The sequence below is a fragment of the Lissotriton vulgaris genome, chromosome 12 (genome assembly GCF_964263255.1).
Source record: "Lissotriton vulgaris chromosome 12, aLisVul1.2, whole genome shotgun sequence".
NCBI classification, from domain to species: Eukaryota; Metazoa; Chordata; class Amphibia; order Caudata; family Salamandridae; genus Lissotriton; species Lissotriton vulgaris.
Window position 1 is genome coordinate 781,727,936 of NC_141700.1, and position 21,236 is coordinate 781,749,171.

Sequence of the window (21,236 nt, forward strand, 5' to 3'; positions counted from 1 at the left end):
TCTCCACGGAGGACACCATCCGCCTGATGAATTCCATCCACTCTGGATCCCCCACAGACCCATGCCCTCACCACATCTTCAACAAAGCAGACTCCGTCATAGCTCCGCACCTCCGAGACGTCATCAATTGCTCCTTCAATTCCGCTACCTTCCCAGAAGATTGGAAACACGCTGAACTCACCGCCCTTCTGAAAAAACCAACAGCAGACCCCTCCGAACTCAAAAACTACCGCCCCATCTCGCTTCTTCCATTTCCGGCCAAAGTCATCGAGAAAGCTGTCAACAACCAACTCGCCGCCTTCCTCGAAGCCAACAATTCACTCGACCCCTCACAATCTGGATTCCGAGCCAAACACAGCACTGAGACCGCCCTCATCGCAGCAACAGACGACATCCGTACTCTACTGGACAATGGAGACACAGTCGCCCTCATCCTCCTCGATCTTTCTGCAGCCTTCGACACAGTCTGCCACAGAACCCTTCTACATCGCCTCAGAAACATCGGAATCCAAGGAAAGGCACTGGAATGGATCACCTCGTTCCTCACCGGAAGAACCCAGAGAGTCCGCCTCCCACCATTCAATTCAGAGGCCTCTGAAATCATCTGCGGCGTACCACAAGGATCCTCACTCAGTCCCACCCTCTTCAACGTATACATGAGCCCCCTCGCGGCCATCGCCCGCCAACACAACCTCAACATCATCTCCTACGCGGACGACACTCAACTGATCCTATCTCTCACCAAAGACCCCAGCACCGCCAAAACTAACCTTCACGAAGGAATGAAAGAAGTCGCCGAATGGATGAAATAAAGCCGACTGAAACTGAACTCAGACAAAACAGAAGTCCTCATCTTAGGTAAATCCCCCTCTGCTTGGGACGACTCCTGGTGGCCGGAAGCCCTCGGAAATGCACCCATCCCGACAGACCACGCACGAAACCTTGGAGTCATCCTGGATTCCTCACTATCAATGAACAGACAAGTCAGCGCCGTATCCTCCTCCTGCTTCAACATTCTTCGCATGCTCAGAAAAACATTTCGCTGGATCCCCACCGAAACAAGGAAAACAGTCACCCATGCTCTGGTCACGAGCCGACTGGACTACGGAAACACCCTCTACGCAGGCACCACCGCCAAACTCCAGAAGAAACTACAACGAATCCAAAACGCCTCAGCCAGGCTCATATTAGACATCCCACGCAACGAACACATCTCTGGCCACCTTAAAGATCTCCACTGGCTACCCGTCAATAAGAGGATTACTTTCCGACTGCTCACCCACGCACACAAATCACTCTACGACATCGGACCAGACTGCCTCAACTCCCGACTGTCCTTCTACTCCCCCCCCCGCCAACTTCGCTCCTCCAACCAAGCCTTCGCCACTGTACCTCACATCAACAAGACCACCATGGGAGGCAGATCCTTCTCTTACCTGGCTGCCAAAACATGGAACTCACTCCCCGCTTACCTTCGCCTCACCCAGAATCACCTAGCGTTCAGAAAGCAGCTTAAAACGGGGATATTTGACAAATAATCCTCCTCCCCTTCCTAAGCGCCTTGAAACCCTCTGGGTATGTAGTGCGCTATATAAATTGTATGACTTGACTTGACTTGACTACAGTCCAGAGTGGTCTGGCAGCAGTCCCCTGCCAATCAAGGCAAATGCCAATTTCAACATTTGTGACCTTAGCTAGTGAGGATGGGCCTACATTTATGGGCTAAGCATGCTGTGCTGGGACGAGCAGGCCTGTCCTGCTTCCAGCACACACTGGGGTTGCCCCGCTGACATGCCACAAAACAGGAATCACTCAAGGGAGGGAGGGGGGACCTTTAGGTCTCACATCCAGGAGACTCCCTGGAGTAGAAGAATAAGTAGGAGGCCAGATAATCGCTTTCCTGTGGACAGCACTCATCCTCCATTTTGTTAATGTAAATGTGACTAATAAAGCGCGAACTCATGTCCTAGGGCCTCTTGGCGCTGTCGAAGTCTGATTTAGGCTGCGGCAATGTCAATGTTATTTTAGAAACTTTTTCATACCATGAGGCGTTTGCGATCTTCTAATGGGAGAGAACAAGATGTCCCCATTGGTGTTTAGAATCACAGCTTTTTCCCAGTTACTCGGGTGCTTGCGGTTGCTGTATCATCTACAACCACTCAAGTGTTTTAGGCACTTTTGTGATCCACCAGTACTCAAACCCTTAAAGAACACTAAACACGACTCGATGCAATCCAGACTGGTGCCTGGTAGAAGGCGGCCATACCACTGATAGAGGTGCATTATTGAAATGCTAGTACATGATGGACCATGCCAGTATTACTCAGCAGGGGTGCTGCACTTTAATGCAGAGTACTGGCACTTCACAGCATGAAGATCATACATTTAATAGGATCATAACAGCAACTCGCAGCAGGGTACCCTATTTTTCCGTGGAACGACATTGCATGTCACATCAAGGAGGTTAAAGCTTTGAAAGCACTTCTCAGCAGGCTGCGATACTTTTAATGAGACAATAGCAGTACCTCGCAGCATGGCAGCGATACATATAATGGACGAGTACCAGCACTTCACTGAAAGACTGTTATACATATAATGGAACAGTACCAGCACTTCACTGAAAGGCTGTTATACATATAATGGAACAGTACCAGCACTTCACAGAAAGGCTGTTATACATATAATGGAACAGTACCAGCACTTCAAAGAAAGGCTGTTATACATATAATGGAACAGTACCAGCACTTCACTGAAAGGCTGTTATACATATAATGGAACAGTACCAGCACTTCACTGAACGGCTGTTATACATATAATGGCACAGTACCAGCACTTCACAGAAAGGCGGTTATACATATAATGGAACAGTACCAGCACTCCAGAGAAAGGCTGTTATACATATAATGGACCAGTACCAGCACTTCACTGAAAGACTGTTATACATATAATGGAACAGTACCAGCACTTCACTGAAAGGCTGTTATACATATAATGGAACAGTACCAGCACTTCAAAGAAAGGCTGTTATACATATAATGGAACAGTACCAGCACTTCACTGAAAGGCTGTTATACATATAATGGAACAGTACCAGCACTTCACTGAAAGGCTGTTATACATATAATGGAACAGTACCAGCACTTCACTGAACGGCTGCGATACATATAATGGAACAGTACTAGCACTTCACAGAAAGGCTGTTATACATATTGTGGAACAGTACCAGGATAATGGAACAGTCCCAGCACTTCACTGAAAGGCTGTTATACATATAATGGACCAGTACCAGCACTTCACTGAAAGACTGTTATACATATAATGGAACAGTACCAGCACTTCACTGAAAGGCTGTTATACATATAATGGAACAGTACCAGCACTCCAGAGAAAGGCTGCTATACATATAATGGAACAGTACCAGCACTTCACAGAAAGGCTGTTATACATATAATGGGACAGTACCAGCACTTCAAAGAAGGGCTGCTATACATATAATGGAACAGTACCAGCACTTCACTGAACGGCTGCGATACATATAATGGAACAGTACTAGCACTTCACAGAAAGGCTGTTATACATATAATGGAACAGTACCAGCACTTCACTGAAAGGCTGTTATACATATAATGGAACAGTACTAGCACTTCACAGAAAGGCTGTTATACATATAATGGAACAGTACCAGCACTTCACTGAAAGGCTGTTATACATATAATGGAACAGTACTAGCACTTCACAGAAAGGCTGTTATACATATAATGGAACAGTACCAGCACTTCACTGAAAGGCTGTTATACATATAATGGACGAGTACCAGCACTGCACAGAAAGGCTGTTATACATATAATGGAACAGTACCAGCACTTCACTGAAAGGCTGTTATACATATAATGGACCAGTACCAGCACTTCACTGAAAGGCTGTTATACATATAATGGACCAGTACCAGCACTTCACTGAAAGACTGTTATACATATAATGGAACAGTATCAGCACTTCACTGAAAGGCTGTTATACATATAATGGAACAGTACCAGCACTTCACAGAAAGGCTGTTATACATATAATGGAACAGTACCAGCACTTCAAAGAAAGGCTGCTATACATATAATGGAACAGTACCAGCACTTCACAGAAAGACTGTTATACATATAATGGGACAGTACCAGCACTTCAAAGAAGGGCTGCTATACATATAATGGAACAGTACCAGCACTTCACTGAAAGGCTGTTATACATATAATGGAACAGTACCAGCACTTCACAGAAAGGCTGTTATACATATAATGGGACAGTACCAGCACTTCAAAGAAGGGCTGCTATACATATAATGGAACAGTACCAGCACTTCACTGAAAGGCTGTTATACATATAATGGAACAGTACCAGCACTTCACTGAAAGGCTGTTATACATATAATGGAACAGTACCAGCACTTCACAGAAAGGCTGTTATACATATAATGGAACAGTACCAGCACTTCAAAGAAAGGCTGCTATACATATAATGGAACAGTACCAGCACTTCACAGAAAGGCTGTTATACATATAATGGGACAGTACCAGCACTTCAAAGAAGGAGTGTTATACTTATAAAAAGGTCAGAACGAGCACTTTTCAGTAGGAATGCTATGCATGTAATGGTACAAAGGTCATACAAGGGGTATGCAGTTCCTATGGAAAAGTCTGGGAGGTCAGAGGGAGAAGGGCAAAGCGGCCGATGGGCGTGTCAGGAGGCTCCAGGTAAGGGAAGGAAGTGCATGTAGTGCTAGGCAGGACTGCTATGCATAGAATGAGACCTTTATCAGAGCTCTGAGCAGGGCTGTTATATATAAAATGGAACAATACCAGACCTTCTCAGCAGGACTGCTTTGCATATATTGGGACAGGTCCAGAACTTCTGACTTCACCAAGGCTATGATACTTCTAATACGATAGTACCGGAAAATTCAGCAGGACTCCTATGCTTGTGACAGGACAGTGCCAGACCTTCTCAGCAAGGCTGCTATACGCCTGGAAGGGCTGACACTGTCCCATTAGGACTGCTATGCCTGTTATAGAACAGCACCCGAGGTCTCAGCGGGATTCTACTCTTCTAATGGAACAGTGTCAGATTTTTTTCAGCAAGCACCACTGATACAGTTATGATGGATGAGCACCAGCCCTTCTAGAGTTTTTCATAGGACAGCATCACAACATCTCAGCAGGGCTGCTGTACTTTTAGTAGGACAGTACCACCACTTCTCAGCAGGCCTGCTAAGCATTTAAGGAGGCAGTACCAGAAACTCTCCGCAGAGCTGCGAAACATGCAATGGCACAAAACCAGCACCTCTTAGCAGGACAGTTATAGGGGATAGTACAACACTGCGCAGTAGGACAGCTATACATTTAATAGGACAGTCTCAGAAAGTCTCAGCAGGCCTGTTGTTGTTTTGATGTCACAGTACCAGAACCCCTCTGCAGGGCCGCTGTGCATATACTGGGACAGTACCATAACTCCTCAGCAGGGCCGCTATGCATATACTGGGACAGTACCATAACTCCTCAGCAGGGCCGCTATGCATATACTGGGACAGTACCAGAACTCCTCAGCAGGGCCGCTATGCATATACTGGGACAGTACCATAACTCCTCAGCAGGGCCGCTATGCATATACTGGGACAGTACCATAACTCCTCAGCAGGGCCGCTATGCATATACTGGGACAGTACCAGAACCCCTCACCAGGGCCGCTATACATATACTGGGACAGTACCATAACTCCTCAGCAGGACCGCTATGCATATACTGGGACAGTACCAGAACCCCTCAGCAGGGTCGCTGTGCATATACTGGGACAGTACCAGAAACCCTCAGCAGGGCCGCTGTGCATATACTGGGACAGTACCAGAACCCCTCAGCAGGGCCGCTATGCATATACTGGGACAGTACCATAACTCCTCAGCAGGGCCGCTATGCAAATACTGGGACAGTACCATAACTCCTCAGCAGGGCCGCTATGCATATACTGGGACAGTACCAGAACCCCTCACCAGGGCCGCTATGCATATACTGGGACAGTACCATAACTCCTCAGCAGGACCGCTATGCATATACTGGGACAGTACCAGAACCCCTCAGCAGGGTCGCTATGCATATACTGGGACAGTACCAGAAACCCTCAGCAGGGCCGCTGTGCATATACTGGGACAGTACCATAACTCCTCAGCAGGGCCGCTATGCATATACTGGGACAGTACCATAACTCCTCAGCAGGGCCGCTATGCATATACTGGGACAGTACCATAACTCCTCAGCAGGGCCGCTATGCATATACTGGGACAGTACCATAACTCCTCAGCAGGGCCGCTATGCATATACCGGGACAGTACCAGAACCCCTCAGCAGGAGCGCTATGGATATACTGAGACAGTACCAGAACTCCTCAGCAGGGCCACTATGCATATACTGGGACAGTACCATAACTCCTCAGCAGGGCCGCTATGCATATACTGGGACAGTACCATAACTTCTCAGCAGGGCCGCTATGCATATACTGGGACAGTACCAGAACTCCTCAGCAGGGCCGCTATGCAAATACAAGGACAGTACCAGACCCCTCAGGAGGGGCGCTATGGATGTACTGAGACAGTACCAGAACTCCTCAGCAGGGCCACTATGCATATACTGGGACAGTAGCAAAACCCCTCAGCAGGCCCGCTATTCATATACTGGGACAGTACCAGACCTCCTCAGCAGGGGCGCTATGGATATACTGAGACAGTACCAGAACTCCTCAGGAGGGCCGCTATGCATATACTAGGACAGTACCAGAACCCCTCAGCAGGGCCGCTATGCATATACTGGGACAGTACCAGAACCCCTCATCAGAGCCGCTATGCATATACTGGGACAGTACCAGAACTCCTCAGCAGGGCCGCTACATATATACTGGGACAGTACCAGAACCCCTCAGCAGGGCCGCTATGCATATACTGGGACAGTACCAGAACCCCTCAGCAGGGCCGCTACATATATACTGGGACAGTACCAGAACCCCTCTGCAGGGCCGCTATGCATATACTGGGACAGTACCACAACACCTCAGCAGGGCCGCTATGCATATACTGGGACAGTACCAGAACCCCTCACCAGGGCCCCTATGCATATACTGGGACAGTACCAGAACCCCTCAGCAGGGCCGCTATGCATATACTGGGACAGTACCAGAACCCCTCACCAGGGCCCCTATGCATATACTGGGACAGTACCAGAACCCCTCAGCAGGGCCGCTATGCATATACTGGGACAGTACCAGAACCCCTCAGCAGGGCCGCTATGCATATACTAGGACAGTGCCAGAACTCCTCTGCAGGGCCGCTAAGCATATACTGGGACAGTACCAGAACCCCTCAGCAGGGCCGCTATGCATATACTGGGACAGTACCAGAACCCCTCAGCAGGGCCGCTATGCAAATACTAGGACAGTACCAGAACTCCTCAGCAGGGCCACTATGCATATACTGGGACAGTACCAGAACCCCTCAGCAGGGCCGCTGTGCATATACCGGGACAGTACCAGAACTCCTCAGCAGGGCCGCTATGCAAATACTAGGACAGTACCAGAACTCCTCAGCAGGGCCGCTATGCATATACTGGGACAGTACCAGAACCCCTCAGCAGGGCCGCTATGCATATATTGGGACAGTGCCAGAACCCCTCAGCAGGGCCACTATGCATATACTGTGACAGTACCAGAACTCCTCAGCAGGGCCACTATGCATATACTGGGACAGTACCAGAACTCCTCAGCAGGGCCACTATGCATATACTGGGACAGTACCAGAACTCATCAGCAGGGCCGCTATGCATATACTGGGACAGTACTAGAACCCCTCAGCAGGGCCACTATGCTTATACTGTGACAGTACCAGAACTCCTCAGCAGGGCTGCTATGCATGTATTGAGACAGTACCAGAACTCCTCAGCAGGGCCGCTATACATATACTGGGACAGTACCAGAACTCCTCAGCAGGGCCACTATGCATATACTGTGACAGTACCAGAACCCCTCAGCAGGGCCGCTATGCATATACTGGGACAGTACCACAACCCCTCAGCAGGGCCACTATGCATATACTGTGACAGTACCAGAACTCCTCAGCAGGGCCACTATGCATATACTGGGACAGTACCAGAACCCCTAAACAGGGCCGCTATGCATATACTGGGACAGTACCAGAACCCCTCAGCAGGGCCGCTATGCATATACTGGGACAGTAGCAGAACCCCTCAGCAGGGCCGCTATGCATATACTGTGACAGTACCAGAACTCCTCAGCAGGGCCACTATGGATATACTGGGACAGTACCAGAACCCCTCAGCAGGGCCGCTATGCATATACTGGGACAGTACCAGAACCCCTCAGCAGGGCTGCTATGCATATACTGAGACAGTACCAGAAACCCTCAGCAGGGCCACTATGCATATACTGGGACAGTACCAGAACCCCTCAGCAGGGCTGCTATGCATATACTAGGACAGTACTAGAACCCCTCAGCAGGGCCGCTATGCATATACTGGGACAGTACCAGAACCCCTCAGCAGGGCCGCTACATATATACTGGGACAGTACCAGAACCCCTCAGCAGGGCCGCTATGCATATACTGGGACAGTACCAGAACCCCTCAGCAGGGCCGCTATGCATATACTGGGACAGTACCCGAACCCCTCAGCAGGGCCGCTACATATATACTGGGATAGTACCAGAACTCCTCAGCAGGGCCGCTATGCATATACTGGGACAGTACCAGAACCCCTCAGCAGGGCCGCTACATATATACTGGGATAGTACCAGAACTCCTCAGCAGGGCCGCTACATATATACTGGGACAGTACCAGAACCCCTCAGCAGGGCCGCTATGCATATACTGGGACAGTACCAGAACCCCTCAGCAGGGCCGCTATGCATATACTGGGACAGTACCAGAACCCCTCAGCAGGGCCGCTACATATATACTGGGATAGTACCAGAACTCCTCAGCAGGGCCGCTATGCATATACTGGGACAGTACCAGAACCCCTCAGCAGGGCCGCTATGCATATACTGGGACAGTACCAGAACCCCTCAGCAGGGCCGCTATGCATATACTGGGACAGTACCAGAACCCCTCAGCAGGGCCGCTACATATATACTGGGATAGTACCAGAACTCCTCAGCAGGGCCGCTATGCATATACTGGGACAGTACCAGAACCCCTCAGCAGGGCCGCTACATATATACTGGGATAGTACCAGAACTCCTCAGCAGGGCCGCTACATATATACTGGGACAGTACCAGAACCCCTCAGCAGGGCCGCTACATATATACTGGGACAGTACCAGAACCCCTCAGCAGGGCCGCTATGCATATACTGGGACAGTACCAGAACCCCTCAGTAGGGCCGCTACATATATACTGGGACAGTACCAGAACCCCTCAGCAGGGCCGCTATGCATATACTAGGACAGTACCAGAACCCCTCAGCAGGGCCGCTACATATATACTGGGACAGTACCAGAACCCCTCAGCAGGGCCGCTATGCATATACTGGGACAGTACCAGAACCCCTCAGCAGGGCCGCTATGCATATACTGGGACAGTACCAGAACTCCTCAGCAGGGCCGCTATGCATATACTGGGACAGTACCAGAACCCCTCAGCAGGGCCGCTACATATATACTGGGATAGTACCGGAACTCCTCAGCAGGGCCGCTATGCATATACTGGGACAGTACCAGAACCCCTCAGCAGGGCCGCTACATATATACTGGGATAGTACCGGAACACCCAGCAGGGCTGCTATGCATATACTGGGACAGTACCAGAACTCCTCAGCAGGGCCGCTATGCATATACTGGGACAGTACCAGAACTCCTCAGCAGGGCCGCTATGCATAGCTATGCATATACTGGGACAGTACCAGAACTCCTCAATGTATTTTCTTTTTTAAAACCAACAGTAGATTGCTTGAAGCGTGGGGTCGTGCCAGGATTAATCTCTTGATGTCTTTGGTCCACGGCACTGCAAAGGGAGACTTGATACTCAATCAACCAGGGAATTGTAAGCGTGCTACGCACCCGTGAGGGTCTCAAGGCGCTTGGTGGGGGGGGGGTGGTGAAGCAGCTCCGTTCAGTCGAAGAGCCAGGTCTTAAGCGTCTTCCTGAAGATGCTCAGTGAGGGGGCGCGCCTGATGTCGATCGGGAGCTCGTTCCAGGTCTTGGCTGCGAAGTAGGAGAAAGCCCTTCCGCCCGTTCTGGCTCTGCGGATGCGTGGGGTTTCGGCGAGGACGAGGGTGGCAGGTCGGAGGTTTCTCTTGGCTGAGTGGAAGGAAATTCTCTCTTTGAGGTATTGGATCCGGTGTTGTGGAGGCATTTGTAGGCGTGGGTGAGCAGCTTGAAGGTTACTGACTGTAAAATGTGCTTCCCAGGACCCATCGACCAAGTTATCCTGGATGCTTGTAATCCCTTTAGCCCGTATTTTATAGGAACCCTCTGACAGCAGCCTCCCACAGAGGTATTGCCAGCATCAGGTTCCTAAACAGCCACGGGTAAGCTTATTGGCAGATTAAACCTTGCTTTCAAAAAATTCCTCTCGAAACAACCAATATGGCGTTATAATCTTCTCTAAGCGCCAGAGCTTGGCACTTTAAGAGACTTGACTTCATACATTTGCATGAAACAGTTTGTCTCTGTGATTAGAGAAGCAGGACCCATGATTCCTCACCATCCTTAGCAGAGCCAAGGCTTTTTCTAAGGCTTCTGTTGAATGCTAGCCCCGAATATTTGAAAGACTCAACTTCTTCCAATGTGGAATCCTTTACATATAACGGGACAGTATCAGAACTTGTCAGCAGCACTGCTATACTTTCATTGGGACAGTACCAGAACTTGTCCGTAGCACTGCTATACTTTTATTGGGACAGTACCAGAACTTGTCAGCAGCACTGCTATACTTTTATTGGGACACTCCAGTACCAGAACTTGTCAGCAGCACTGCTATACTTTTATTGGGACAGTACCAGAGCCTTAGCAGCACTGCTATACTTTTATTGGGACAGTACCAGAACTTGTCAGCAGCACTGCTATACTTTTATTGGGACAGTACCAGAACTTGTCAGCAGCACTGCTATACTTTTATTGGGACAGTACCAGAGCCTAAGCAGCACTGCTATACTTTTATTGGGACAGTACCAGAACTTGTCTGTAGCACTGCTATACTTTTATTGGGACAGTACCAGAACTTGTCCGTAGCACTGCTATACTTTTATTGGGACAGTACCAGAACTTGTCAGCAGCACTGCTATACTTTCATTGGGACAGTACCAGAACTTGTCCGTAGCACTGCTATACTTTTATTGGGACAGTACCAGAACTTGTCAGCAGCACTGCTATACTTTTATTGGGACAGTACCAGAACTTGTCAGCAGCACTGCTGTACTTTTATTGGGACAGTACCAGAACTTGTCAGCAGCACTGCTATACTTTTATTGGGACAGTACCAGAACTTGTCAGCAGCACTGCTATACTTTTATTGGGACAGTACCAGAACTTGTCAGCAGCACTGCTATACTTTTATTGGGACAGTACCAGAGCCTTAGCAGCACTGCTATACTTTTATTGGGACAGTACCAGAACTTGTCCGTAGCACTGCTATACTTTTATTGGGACAGTACCAGAGCCTTAGCAGCACTGCTATACTTTTATTGGGACAGTACCAGAGCCTTAGCAGCACTGCTATACTTTTATTGGGACAGTACTAGAACTTGTCAGCAGCACTGCTATACTTTTATTGGGACAGTACCAGAACTTGTCCGTAGCACTGCTATCCTTTCATTGGGACAGTACCAGAACTTGTCAGCAGCACTGCAATACTTTTATTGGGACAGTACCAGAACTTGTCCGCAGCACTGTTATACTTTTATTGGGACAGTACCAGAGCCTTAGCAGCACTGCTATACTTTTATTGGGACAGTACTAGAACTTGTCAGCAGCACTGCTATACTTTTATTGGGACAGTACCAGAACTTGTCAGCAGCACTGCTATACTTTCATTGGGACAGTACCAGAACTTGTCCGTTGCACTGCTATACTTTTATTGGGACAGTACCAGAACTTGTCAGCAGCACTGCTATACTTTTATTGGGACAGTACCAGAACTTGTCAGCAGCACTGCTATACTTTTATTGGGACAGTACCAGAGCCTTAGCAGCACTGCTATACTTTTATTGGGACAGTACCAGAGCCTTAGCAGCACTGCTATACTTTTATTGGGACAGTACCAGAACTTGTCCGTAGCACTGCTATACTTTTATTGGGACAGTACCAGAGCCTTAGCAGCACGGCTATACTTTTATTGGGACAGTACCAGAGCCTTAGCAGCACTGCTATACTTTTATTGGGACAGTACTAGAACTTGTCAGCAGCACTGCTATACTTTTATTGGGACAGTACCAGAACTTGTCCGTAGCACTGCTATCCTTTCATTGGGACAGTACCAGAACTTGTCAGCAGCACTGCAATACTTTTATTGGGACAGTACCAGAACTTGTCCGTAGCACTGCTATACTTTTATTGGGACAGTACCAGAGCCTTAGCAGCACTGCTGTACTTTTATTGGGACAGTATTAGAACTTGTCAGCAGCACTGCTATACTTTTATTGGGACAGTACCAGAACTTGTCCGTAGCACTGCTATCCTTTCATTGGGACAGTACCAGAACTTGTCAGCAGCACTGCAATACTTTTATTGGGACAGTACCAGAGCCTTAGCAGCACTGCTATACTTTTATTGGGACAGTACCAGAACTTGTCAGCAGCACTGCTATACTTTTATTGGGACAGTACCAGAACTTGTCCGTAGCACTGCTATCCTTTCATTGGGACAGTACCAGAACTTGTCAGCAGCACTGCAATACTTTTATTGGGACAGTACCAGAACTTGTCCGTAGCACTGCTATACTTTTATTGGGACAGTACCAGAACTTGTCAGCAGCACTGCTATACTTTTATTGGGACAGTACCAGAACTTGTCAGCAGCACTGCTATACTTTTATTGGGACAGTACCAGAGCCTTAGCAGCACTGCTATACTTTTATTGGGACAGTACTAGAACTTGTCAGCAGCACTGCTATACTTTTATTGGGACAGTACCAGAACTTGTCCGTAGCACTGCTATACTTTTATTGGGACAGTACCAGAACTTGTTAGCAGCACTGCTATACTTTTATTGGGACAGTACCAGAACTTGTCCGTAGCACTGCTATCCTTTCATTGGGACAGTACCAGAACTTGTCAGCAGCACTGCAATACTTTTATTGGGACAGTACCAGAACTTGTCCGAAGCACTGCTATACTTTTATTGGGACAGTACCAGAGCCTTAGCAGCACTGCTATACTTTTATTGGGACAGTGCCAGAGCCTTAGCAGCACTGCTATACTTTTATTGGGACAGTACTAGAACTTGTCAGCAGCACTGCTATACTTTTATTGGGACAGTACCAGAACTTGTCCGTAGCACTGCTATCCTTTCATTGGGACAGTACCAGAACTTGTCAGCAGCACTGCAATACTTTTATTGGGACAGTACCAGAACTTGTCCGTAGCACTGCTATACTTTTATTGGGACAGTACCAGAGCCTTAGCAGCACTGCTATACTTTTATTGGGACAGTACTAGAACTTGTCAGCAGCACTGCTATACTTTTATTGGGACAGTACCAGAACTTGTCCGTAGCACTGCTATACTTTTATTGGGACAGTACCAGAACTTGTCAGCAGCACTGCTATACTTTTATTGGGACAGTACCAGAACTTGTCCGTAGCACTGCTATCCCTTCATTGGGACAGTACCAGAACTTGTCAGCAGCACTGCAATACTTTTATTGGGATAGTACCAGAACTTGTCCGTAGCACTGCTATCCTTTCATTGGGACAGTACCAGAACTTGTCAGCAGCACTGCTATACTTTTATTGGGACAGTACCAGAACTTGTCAGCAGCACTGCTATCCTTTCATTGGGACAGTACCAGAACTTGTCAGCAGCACTGCAATACTTTTATTGGGACAGTACCAGAACTTGTCAGCAGCACTGCTATACTTTCATTGGGACAGTACCAGAGCCTTAGCAGCACTGCTATACTTTCATTGGGACAGTACCAGAGCCTTAGCAGCACTGCTATACTTGCAGCACTGCTATACTTTCATTGGGACAGTACCAGAGCCTTAGCAGCACTGCTATACTTTTATTGGGACAGTACCAGAGCCTTAGCAGCACTGCTATACTTTTATTGGGACAGTACTAGAACTTGTCAGCAGCACTGCTATACTTTTATTGGGACAGTACCAGAACTTGTCCGTAGCACTGCTATACTTTTATTGGGACAGTACCAGAGCCTTAGCACCACTGCTATACTTTTATTGGGACAGTACCAGAGCCTTAGCAGCACTGCTATACTTTTATTGGGACAGTACTAGAACTTGTCAGCAGCACTGCTATACTTTTATTGGGACAGTACCAGAACTTGTCCGTAGCACTGCTATCCTTTCATTGGGACAGTACCAGAACTTGTCAGCAGCACTGCAATACTTTTATTGGGACAGTACCAGAACTTGTCCGTAGCACTGCTATCCTTTCATTGGGACAGTACCAGAACTTGTCAGCAGCACTGCAATACTTTTATTGGGACAGTACCAGAACTTGTCAGCAGCACTGCTATACTTTCATTGGGACAGTACCAGAACTTGTCAGCAGCACTGCAATACTTTTATTGGGACAGTACCAGAACCTCTCTACAATGGACTAACTTCATACTAGGCAGCCCCAGCACTTCTCAGTGGGGCTGCAGTACCAGCGCTGTCCTGCAGGAATGCTATACACTCAAAGGGATACTACCAGCTCGCCTTGGGCCCGAGCATACTGCACTTTAATGGTAAGTGCCGCACTTCTCGGCTTTTCTTTTAACTAAATAGGACTAGCACTTCAAAGTTCTATTCCAGATCGTGCACAAAGTGAATCGAGGCAACAAATAAAGAAGGCAGAGAACTGGAGGGTTGGGGCCAATCTCTGATATCAGATCCTTAGACGAATAATGACAAATCTACATTTTCACTTTTTACAATGAAAGTTTGTGTGGAAGAAATTCCCAGTGTCAGGACCCTACAAAGCTGCAGTTGTGCACGTCAAGCCCCTTGTGCGACCAACCAGCGGGGTCCAGTGGTTTAGTGGGCTACTGCGACCACTGCAGAGGCCCGTGTTCACCTCATGGTCACAAGTTCAAATCCTTGTGGGTCCGCTCAGCCTTTCATCCTTCTGAGGTCGATAAAACGAGTACCATAGAGTTGGGTAACATTAAACATCTGTGATTCAGCACCAAGACCCTTCCAGGTGAACGTGCGCTTCACACATTGTCCTGTCAGCTTTGATCCTTGAGGCAGAGCGAGCATCAGCCCGAGGGACTCTCAGTCCAGCCCCTTCCAAGGAGGTCAAGCGAGTTAGAGCATGGACACGGACTCTGGACCCACCCATCCTGAGATAAACCGTTCTCTGCTAATAAACAACCCAGCGTTGAAACGCCCTTGGGGAGTTGAAAGGGTGAATCAATCCTGTAAGGATTTCTAGCGGTGTCTGGCAGGTTGCAAGCAGACACTTGTAGCAGGCACATTAACTCACCAGGCTATTTTACCACGACTGGACGTTTCTCCGGTAAAATGGACACAGATCTCTGCAGTATGTCTAGGATACTTGTAAAGTCTCTTACAGGGATTGGAATACGCATTTGATAGAGCGCAAGCTTAGCACCCCAAGGCGCTTTACAGGCAACATCTGTAAGAATGCCTCTTTTTGCATGTTCGCCTCTAAAGTTTTGGACTGATGCTGCTGGTTGTTCGACTCTGGGGGGCCCTGAGGCCGGTTAACCAGATCTCAGGGCCAGTGTGCTAAGCCTTCACAAATGATATGGTGAATTGGATTGTACCCAATTGGTATACAATTATTTACTTATACATCCTTGGTATACGTTCCCAGAGATACCCAGGGCCTGCAAGTTGAAATCCTACCAGGGCTGCAGAGCTTATTGTGCCACCCTGGATGTGACAATGTGAGAGCATGGCTCCCAGCAGCCTGCCACTGCAGACGGGCAGAGGAGTTTGAAACTGATAGCTCGACTTTTCCATTTAAACTAATGGTAAACGCCAAACCTCCCCTTTTAACGTATATACGTCACTCATACAAAGGGCCTATCAAGTCCTATGGCAGGGTGCTCTACAGTCAAAAGTAAGACATGTATTTTTATATGTCCTAACAGTAAAGACCTCAAATGGTTATCTTTACTGCATAAAGGCTAGTAGCCCAATTGGCAAGTACAGGGTTACACCCTAACAACTCAGCTGTATAACTACTAAATGGCACTACCAAAGTTGGTACTTCAAGGTATCAAAGTAATCATTACATTAGGCCAGACTTGATGCCCAAGTCGAATTTTAAGTAACTTTAAAAGAAATGCAACTTTTAGAAATGTGCCACTCTGTGGCCCAAGTTTTACAGTGGCCACTCGCGGAAGCTGGCCACAAGACAACCTTCTGCACTCCTGGGGAGAAGTGTGAAGCACTATCCGGAGCGGGAACAATTGAGGCCAGAAGCGGGGAGAGGTATTACCTCTCCCAGGTGGAAGCCACACAGGGCGTGAGCCACACAGGGCGTGAGCCCAAACATCAAGAGTCAAAGGGGAAGCCGCCTTTGAAGGGTAAAGGGTCGACACACACAGAGGGGCTGTACTTTTGTTCAGGTACATGTGTTGGCATCGCGGACAGAGAGGGGAGACCAGTTACCAAACTGGTTTTCCTGTGGGTGTGTGTAGCCTATGTCTAGGGTCGGCTACCAAGCTCCACACACTGAGAGCAGGAATGAGCCATCTTTGAAGTGGCCAGAGCAGAGCAATCTGGCATAGCTGAATGCAAATCACTACAGGCAATTGTGGTCAGGCAAGAGAAAACCTGGTAGCCCATTGGCTAGTAACCGCTGCATCCCCCCAGATAAATATGGCAGCGGGACCTCAGATCACATCTAGACTGGAGAGAGGACCGAAGAAGAATGGCACTGCCATTTCCCCGGACCTGACAACGGAGGCTGCACAAACTGCTGGGCTTCACCTGTTGAACCTTCGGCTAGCAAACAGAGAACTGTGCCTGTGGTGCCTGGCTCGAGGAAAAGTAGCTCCCGGTCCCCAATAAGAAGAGGTGAATTCCAAGAGTCAGTTGGCTGACTTCCTGTTGCAACACCAGGGCCACGAAAGCCGAGGAAGCTCGCCTCGGCTAGTCACTAGCCACAATCACTTGATTGCCACGGATTGCTGACCGGCAGCCGAGGAGACCCGAGTCCTGAAGCTCAAAGTTGCACCCGAGCCTGCTGGACCTGGGAGAGTCATCGGAAAGCAATCTGGTCATCCAAGACAGACACTAGCCTTCACCAAAAGAGAGCTCTGGTTTTTGCTGAGATTGGAGACCAGTAGTACAGCAGCAACTGGACATTTGCTGGAACCACCAAGACCACAAGGGACATCTACCCATGTGGCCAAAGTCACCCTACAAGGACCGTTGACCAAGGAGTAGCCCCAGGAAGTCCCTTGTCGACCGCACGGCATCCTCAACATCTTACAGCATCTTAAGCATCCTTTATCTCTTACATCAGGACCACTCCATTACAGACTATGGGGGTTCGCCCATGGAGTCATGGACTTGAAACTGCTTTTGAGACATAGTAATTGTCCTACAAATCATTACTGGTCCCCTTGACTGGCTCCCTGTTGGTGTTGGCAACTCAAAGCTGACCGGAGTACCCGAACACAACTTTATTAAAGTTTAACAACGTTTCCTAAGTTTCCCCTCACTGCTGCAGTTACCAAATTATTTTTGGGGAGTGAATTGCAGCAATTCACATTTACTTAAAAATCTATATCCCCGGAAACCTCTGGGGATTTTGTTCATGTTGGTGTCTAAACATTCATAAAAATAAGGTCTATTTTCATATTTTGATGTTGGACTTATTTTGTGTTGTGTGACTTTCTTTTTTCATTGATTTTGGCACTTCAAAATGATTGACACTTGTTATTTTGCTTAAGCTTCATTGCTCAATTCCACAGTTACCCGACTGAGCTAAGCGTTTTACTAAAGAGCCTCACTGGACCCAAGATGGTTTCGTGAGTGTATCACACAGTGAGGTCTCACAACCACACCATATAAAACACCACAATCCTCACAACATCTTACTCTCACGAGGACTTCTCAAACACCGAATGCGGTACAGAGAAGCGCTTGATGTGTAGTCGTACCTGTCTATGCGCTGTAGGGTTCGAATAAATTCTCTAAAACCAGGCGGTGGGAAATGTGGAACAGTACTAAAGAGACAGTTGACTTTTTGTATCAGGGTTTATTTAACACATGTATTTTACACTGCAAATATGTACAGCGCAAGGCTAGGGGAGATAAAGCGGTTTCTTATTCTGATAATGACATAATTTAGATTTTAATCCCACATTAGAATTAGATATTTGGAGGAAAAGGGAAGTAGCCAAAACACAAGGCCAAACATCACACCCACCGTAGATTTATTTGTGTGACGACCTCAGGGCACAGGTTTCAACCCCAGCAAATGACAGCCAGGCTAACAAAGGTGATGCAGACTGTTGAGCAACGCACCCCAACCCACTGAGGTATCCCACTGGGATCAGAACATACGGCTTGCAGGTTCCACACACAAAAGTGTGTTGCAGGCACACGTGCACTAACCCTCTAAGCATCCCTTATTAATATTGCGACCGGTGAGCTCCCGGTTACAGAGATCCCTCTAAGCATGTGTGAACCACCAGAGCATCGCTGTAAGATTGCTGCTACTTGTGGCTAGTCAGTTGCACATGGACCTCTGCAGCAGGCGCATAAACCTTATGATCGCTCTTACTGAGAGTAGAACCTGAAGTCCTCCGGATTGACACACATACCTGCAGCAGGTGCATTTACTGGAGGAACAGTAACCTCCTGAGCTATCTTACTGTGACCGAAACCTGCGAACTGCGGGATTAACACCCAGAAATCTACGGCAAATGCAGTGCATTGACACTTTAGCTGTTACCTGGGGTGAAACGTGCCCTGCAGGCTTCACACAGATGCTTGTAGCAGGGGCTTTAACCCCCTGAGATCTGCTGCTGGGATTAAAACCTGCAACCTTCAGGCTTCACAGACACTGCGATATACATGCTTCACACACATACAGCAGCTCTCTGAACTATACGAAAGGTATCATGTTTCACTTTATACAACAACAAAAGTCAATACATCTAAAAAATAAATAAACACAATACGGCCGGTGCATTGACCAAGCGTGCTCTCTGACAGACGCATGAGACAAGTGCATTAACTTCCCTAGGGTTGCAAGCTACGGCCTCCCTCCCGGCGTCACCCAAACACCCGCAGCAGGGTCCCAACCCACTGAGCTCACCCGGATCATACGCATGATGTCCACGCAGTCCTCCGGACCCGCGGGGCGGATTGCATACTCCATGCCTGCGGGGGCTCCCACTCACAATAAGGACCCTCTGCAAGCACACACGAGCACTGAGCTCCCTACGGATGATACCAACTCAGAAGGAGGGGTGTGCTGCAATGCCGGCCGCTGTCCTTCTCGCTTGCGGAGCTCCCTGGGTGCTGCCAAGCTCGGAGCACTAGTCGTGATATTTTACTTCGGGAATAAAACGGATCGCATGACTTTGTGGTGCTCCCCACATCTGCTAATGATACCTCCCCGCCAGCCGGTGGGCGGTGGTACGTTCCGGGGGTGGAGCTGATGCTCAAAGATACAGAATTGGAACCTGCCCTCGGAGGGAAAAGTCTCATGACAGGGCTTGTAAACTTATAACGTGAATATTCTTGGAAAGGAGTGAGGTCTAACCGGATCTGGGGTTGTCGCCTTTCCCAGAAAAATAAAAACATTCCAGACATTTTTTGTTCATGTTTTAAGATTGTGTTAAGGTCCAAACACAATACTTAACAAGCATTTACAATGCAATAGGTCTCGCAGCATTAAAGTTTGAGTTATTGGCATTGTGTAGTGTATGACAATGCCAATAGTTATAACTTTTGCAAATGTGACACCTATAGCATTTGTAATGCAATATGAGTTGGATTGACGTGTTGTTGACGGGGAGCCAGTGGAGGTCTTTCAGGTGACCGGAAATGTGAGCATTGCGGGGGATGTCTAGGATGAGTCTGGCTGAGGCGTTCTGGGTGCATTGGAGTTTTTTCTGTAGTTTGGCTGTGGTTCCGGCGTAAAGGGTGTTTCCGTAGTCCAGTCGGCTTGTGATCAGTGCATGGGTGACCGTCTTTCTTGTTTCGGTGAGGATCCACCGGAAGATTTTTTTGAGCATACGTAGGATGTTGAAGCATGATGATGAGACGGCGTTGACTTGTCTTGTCATTGAGAGAGTCCAGGATGAAGCCCAGGTTACGTGCGCGGTCCGTTGGAATGGGTGCGTTTCCCAGGGCCGGTGGCCACCATGAGTCCTCCCAGGCAGCGGGGGATGAACCTAAGATGAGGACTTTCGTTTTGTCTGAGTTCAGTTTTAGACGGCTGTTCTTCATCCACTCGGCTACTTTTTTCATCCCTTCGTGTAGGTTGGTTTTGGCGGTGTTTGGGTCTTTGGTGAGGGAGAGGATTAGTTGGGTGTCGTCTCCGTAGGAGATGATGTTGAGGTTGTGTTGGCGTGCGATGGATGCGGGGGGACTCATGTATACGTTGAAGAGGGTTGTACTGAGAGATGATCCTTGTGGTACGCCTCAGATGACTTTGGTGGCCTCTGATCTAAAAGGGGGGAGGCGGACTTTCTGTGTTCTTCCCGCGAGGAACGAGATGATCCAGTCCAATGCTTTTCCTTGTATTCCGATGTTGTGGAGGCGTTGTATAAGGGTGCTATGACAGACTGTGTCGAAGGCTGCGGAGAGGTCAAGTAGGATGAGGCCAGCTGTTTCTCCGTTGTCCAGTAGAGTTCGGATGTCGTCTGTTGCTGCTATGAGGGCGGTCTCGGTGCTGTGTTTGGCTCGGAAGCCGGACTGTGAAGGGTCGAGGGATTTGTTGGATTCGAGGAAGGCGGCGAGTTGACTGTTGACTGCTTTCTCAATTACTTTGGCAGGGAATGGGAGGAGCGAAATGGGGCGGTAGTTCTTAAGTTCAGT

At 48.3% G+C, this 21,236-nt stretch overlaps 1 protein-coding gene across 1 annotated transcript in view; it reads right to left on the reverse strand.

Annotated features, from left to right (window-relative positions):
* LOC147678698 (thialysine N-epsilon-acetyltransferase-like) overlaps positions 1-19,822 on the reverse strand; it is a 36,805-nt gene extending 16,983 nt beyond the window's left edge. Inside the window, exon 1 of the mRNA XM_086946151.1 lies at positions 19,507-19,822. Within this exon, the coding sequence (XP_086802277.1) occupies positions 19,507-19,569 (63 nt within the window). The 5' untranslated portion in view covers positions 19,570-19,822. The remainder of the gene's footprint in view (positions 1-19,506) is intronic.
* Positions 19,823-21,236: the final 1,414 nt, after the last annotated feature.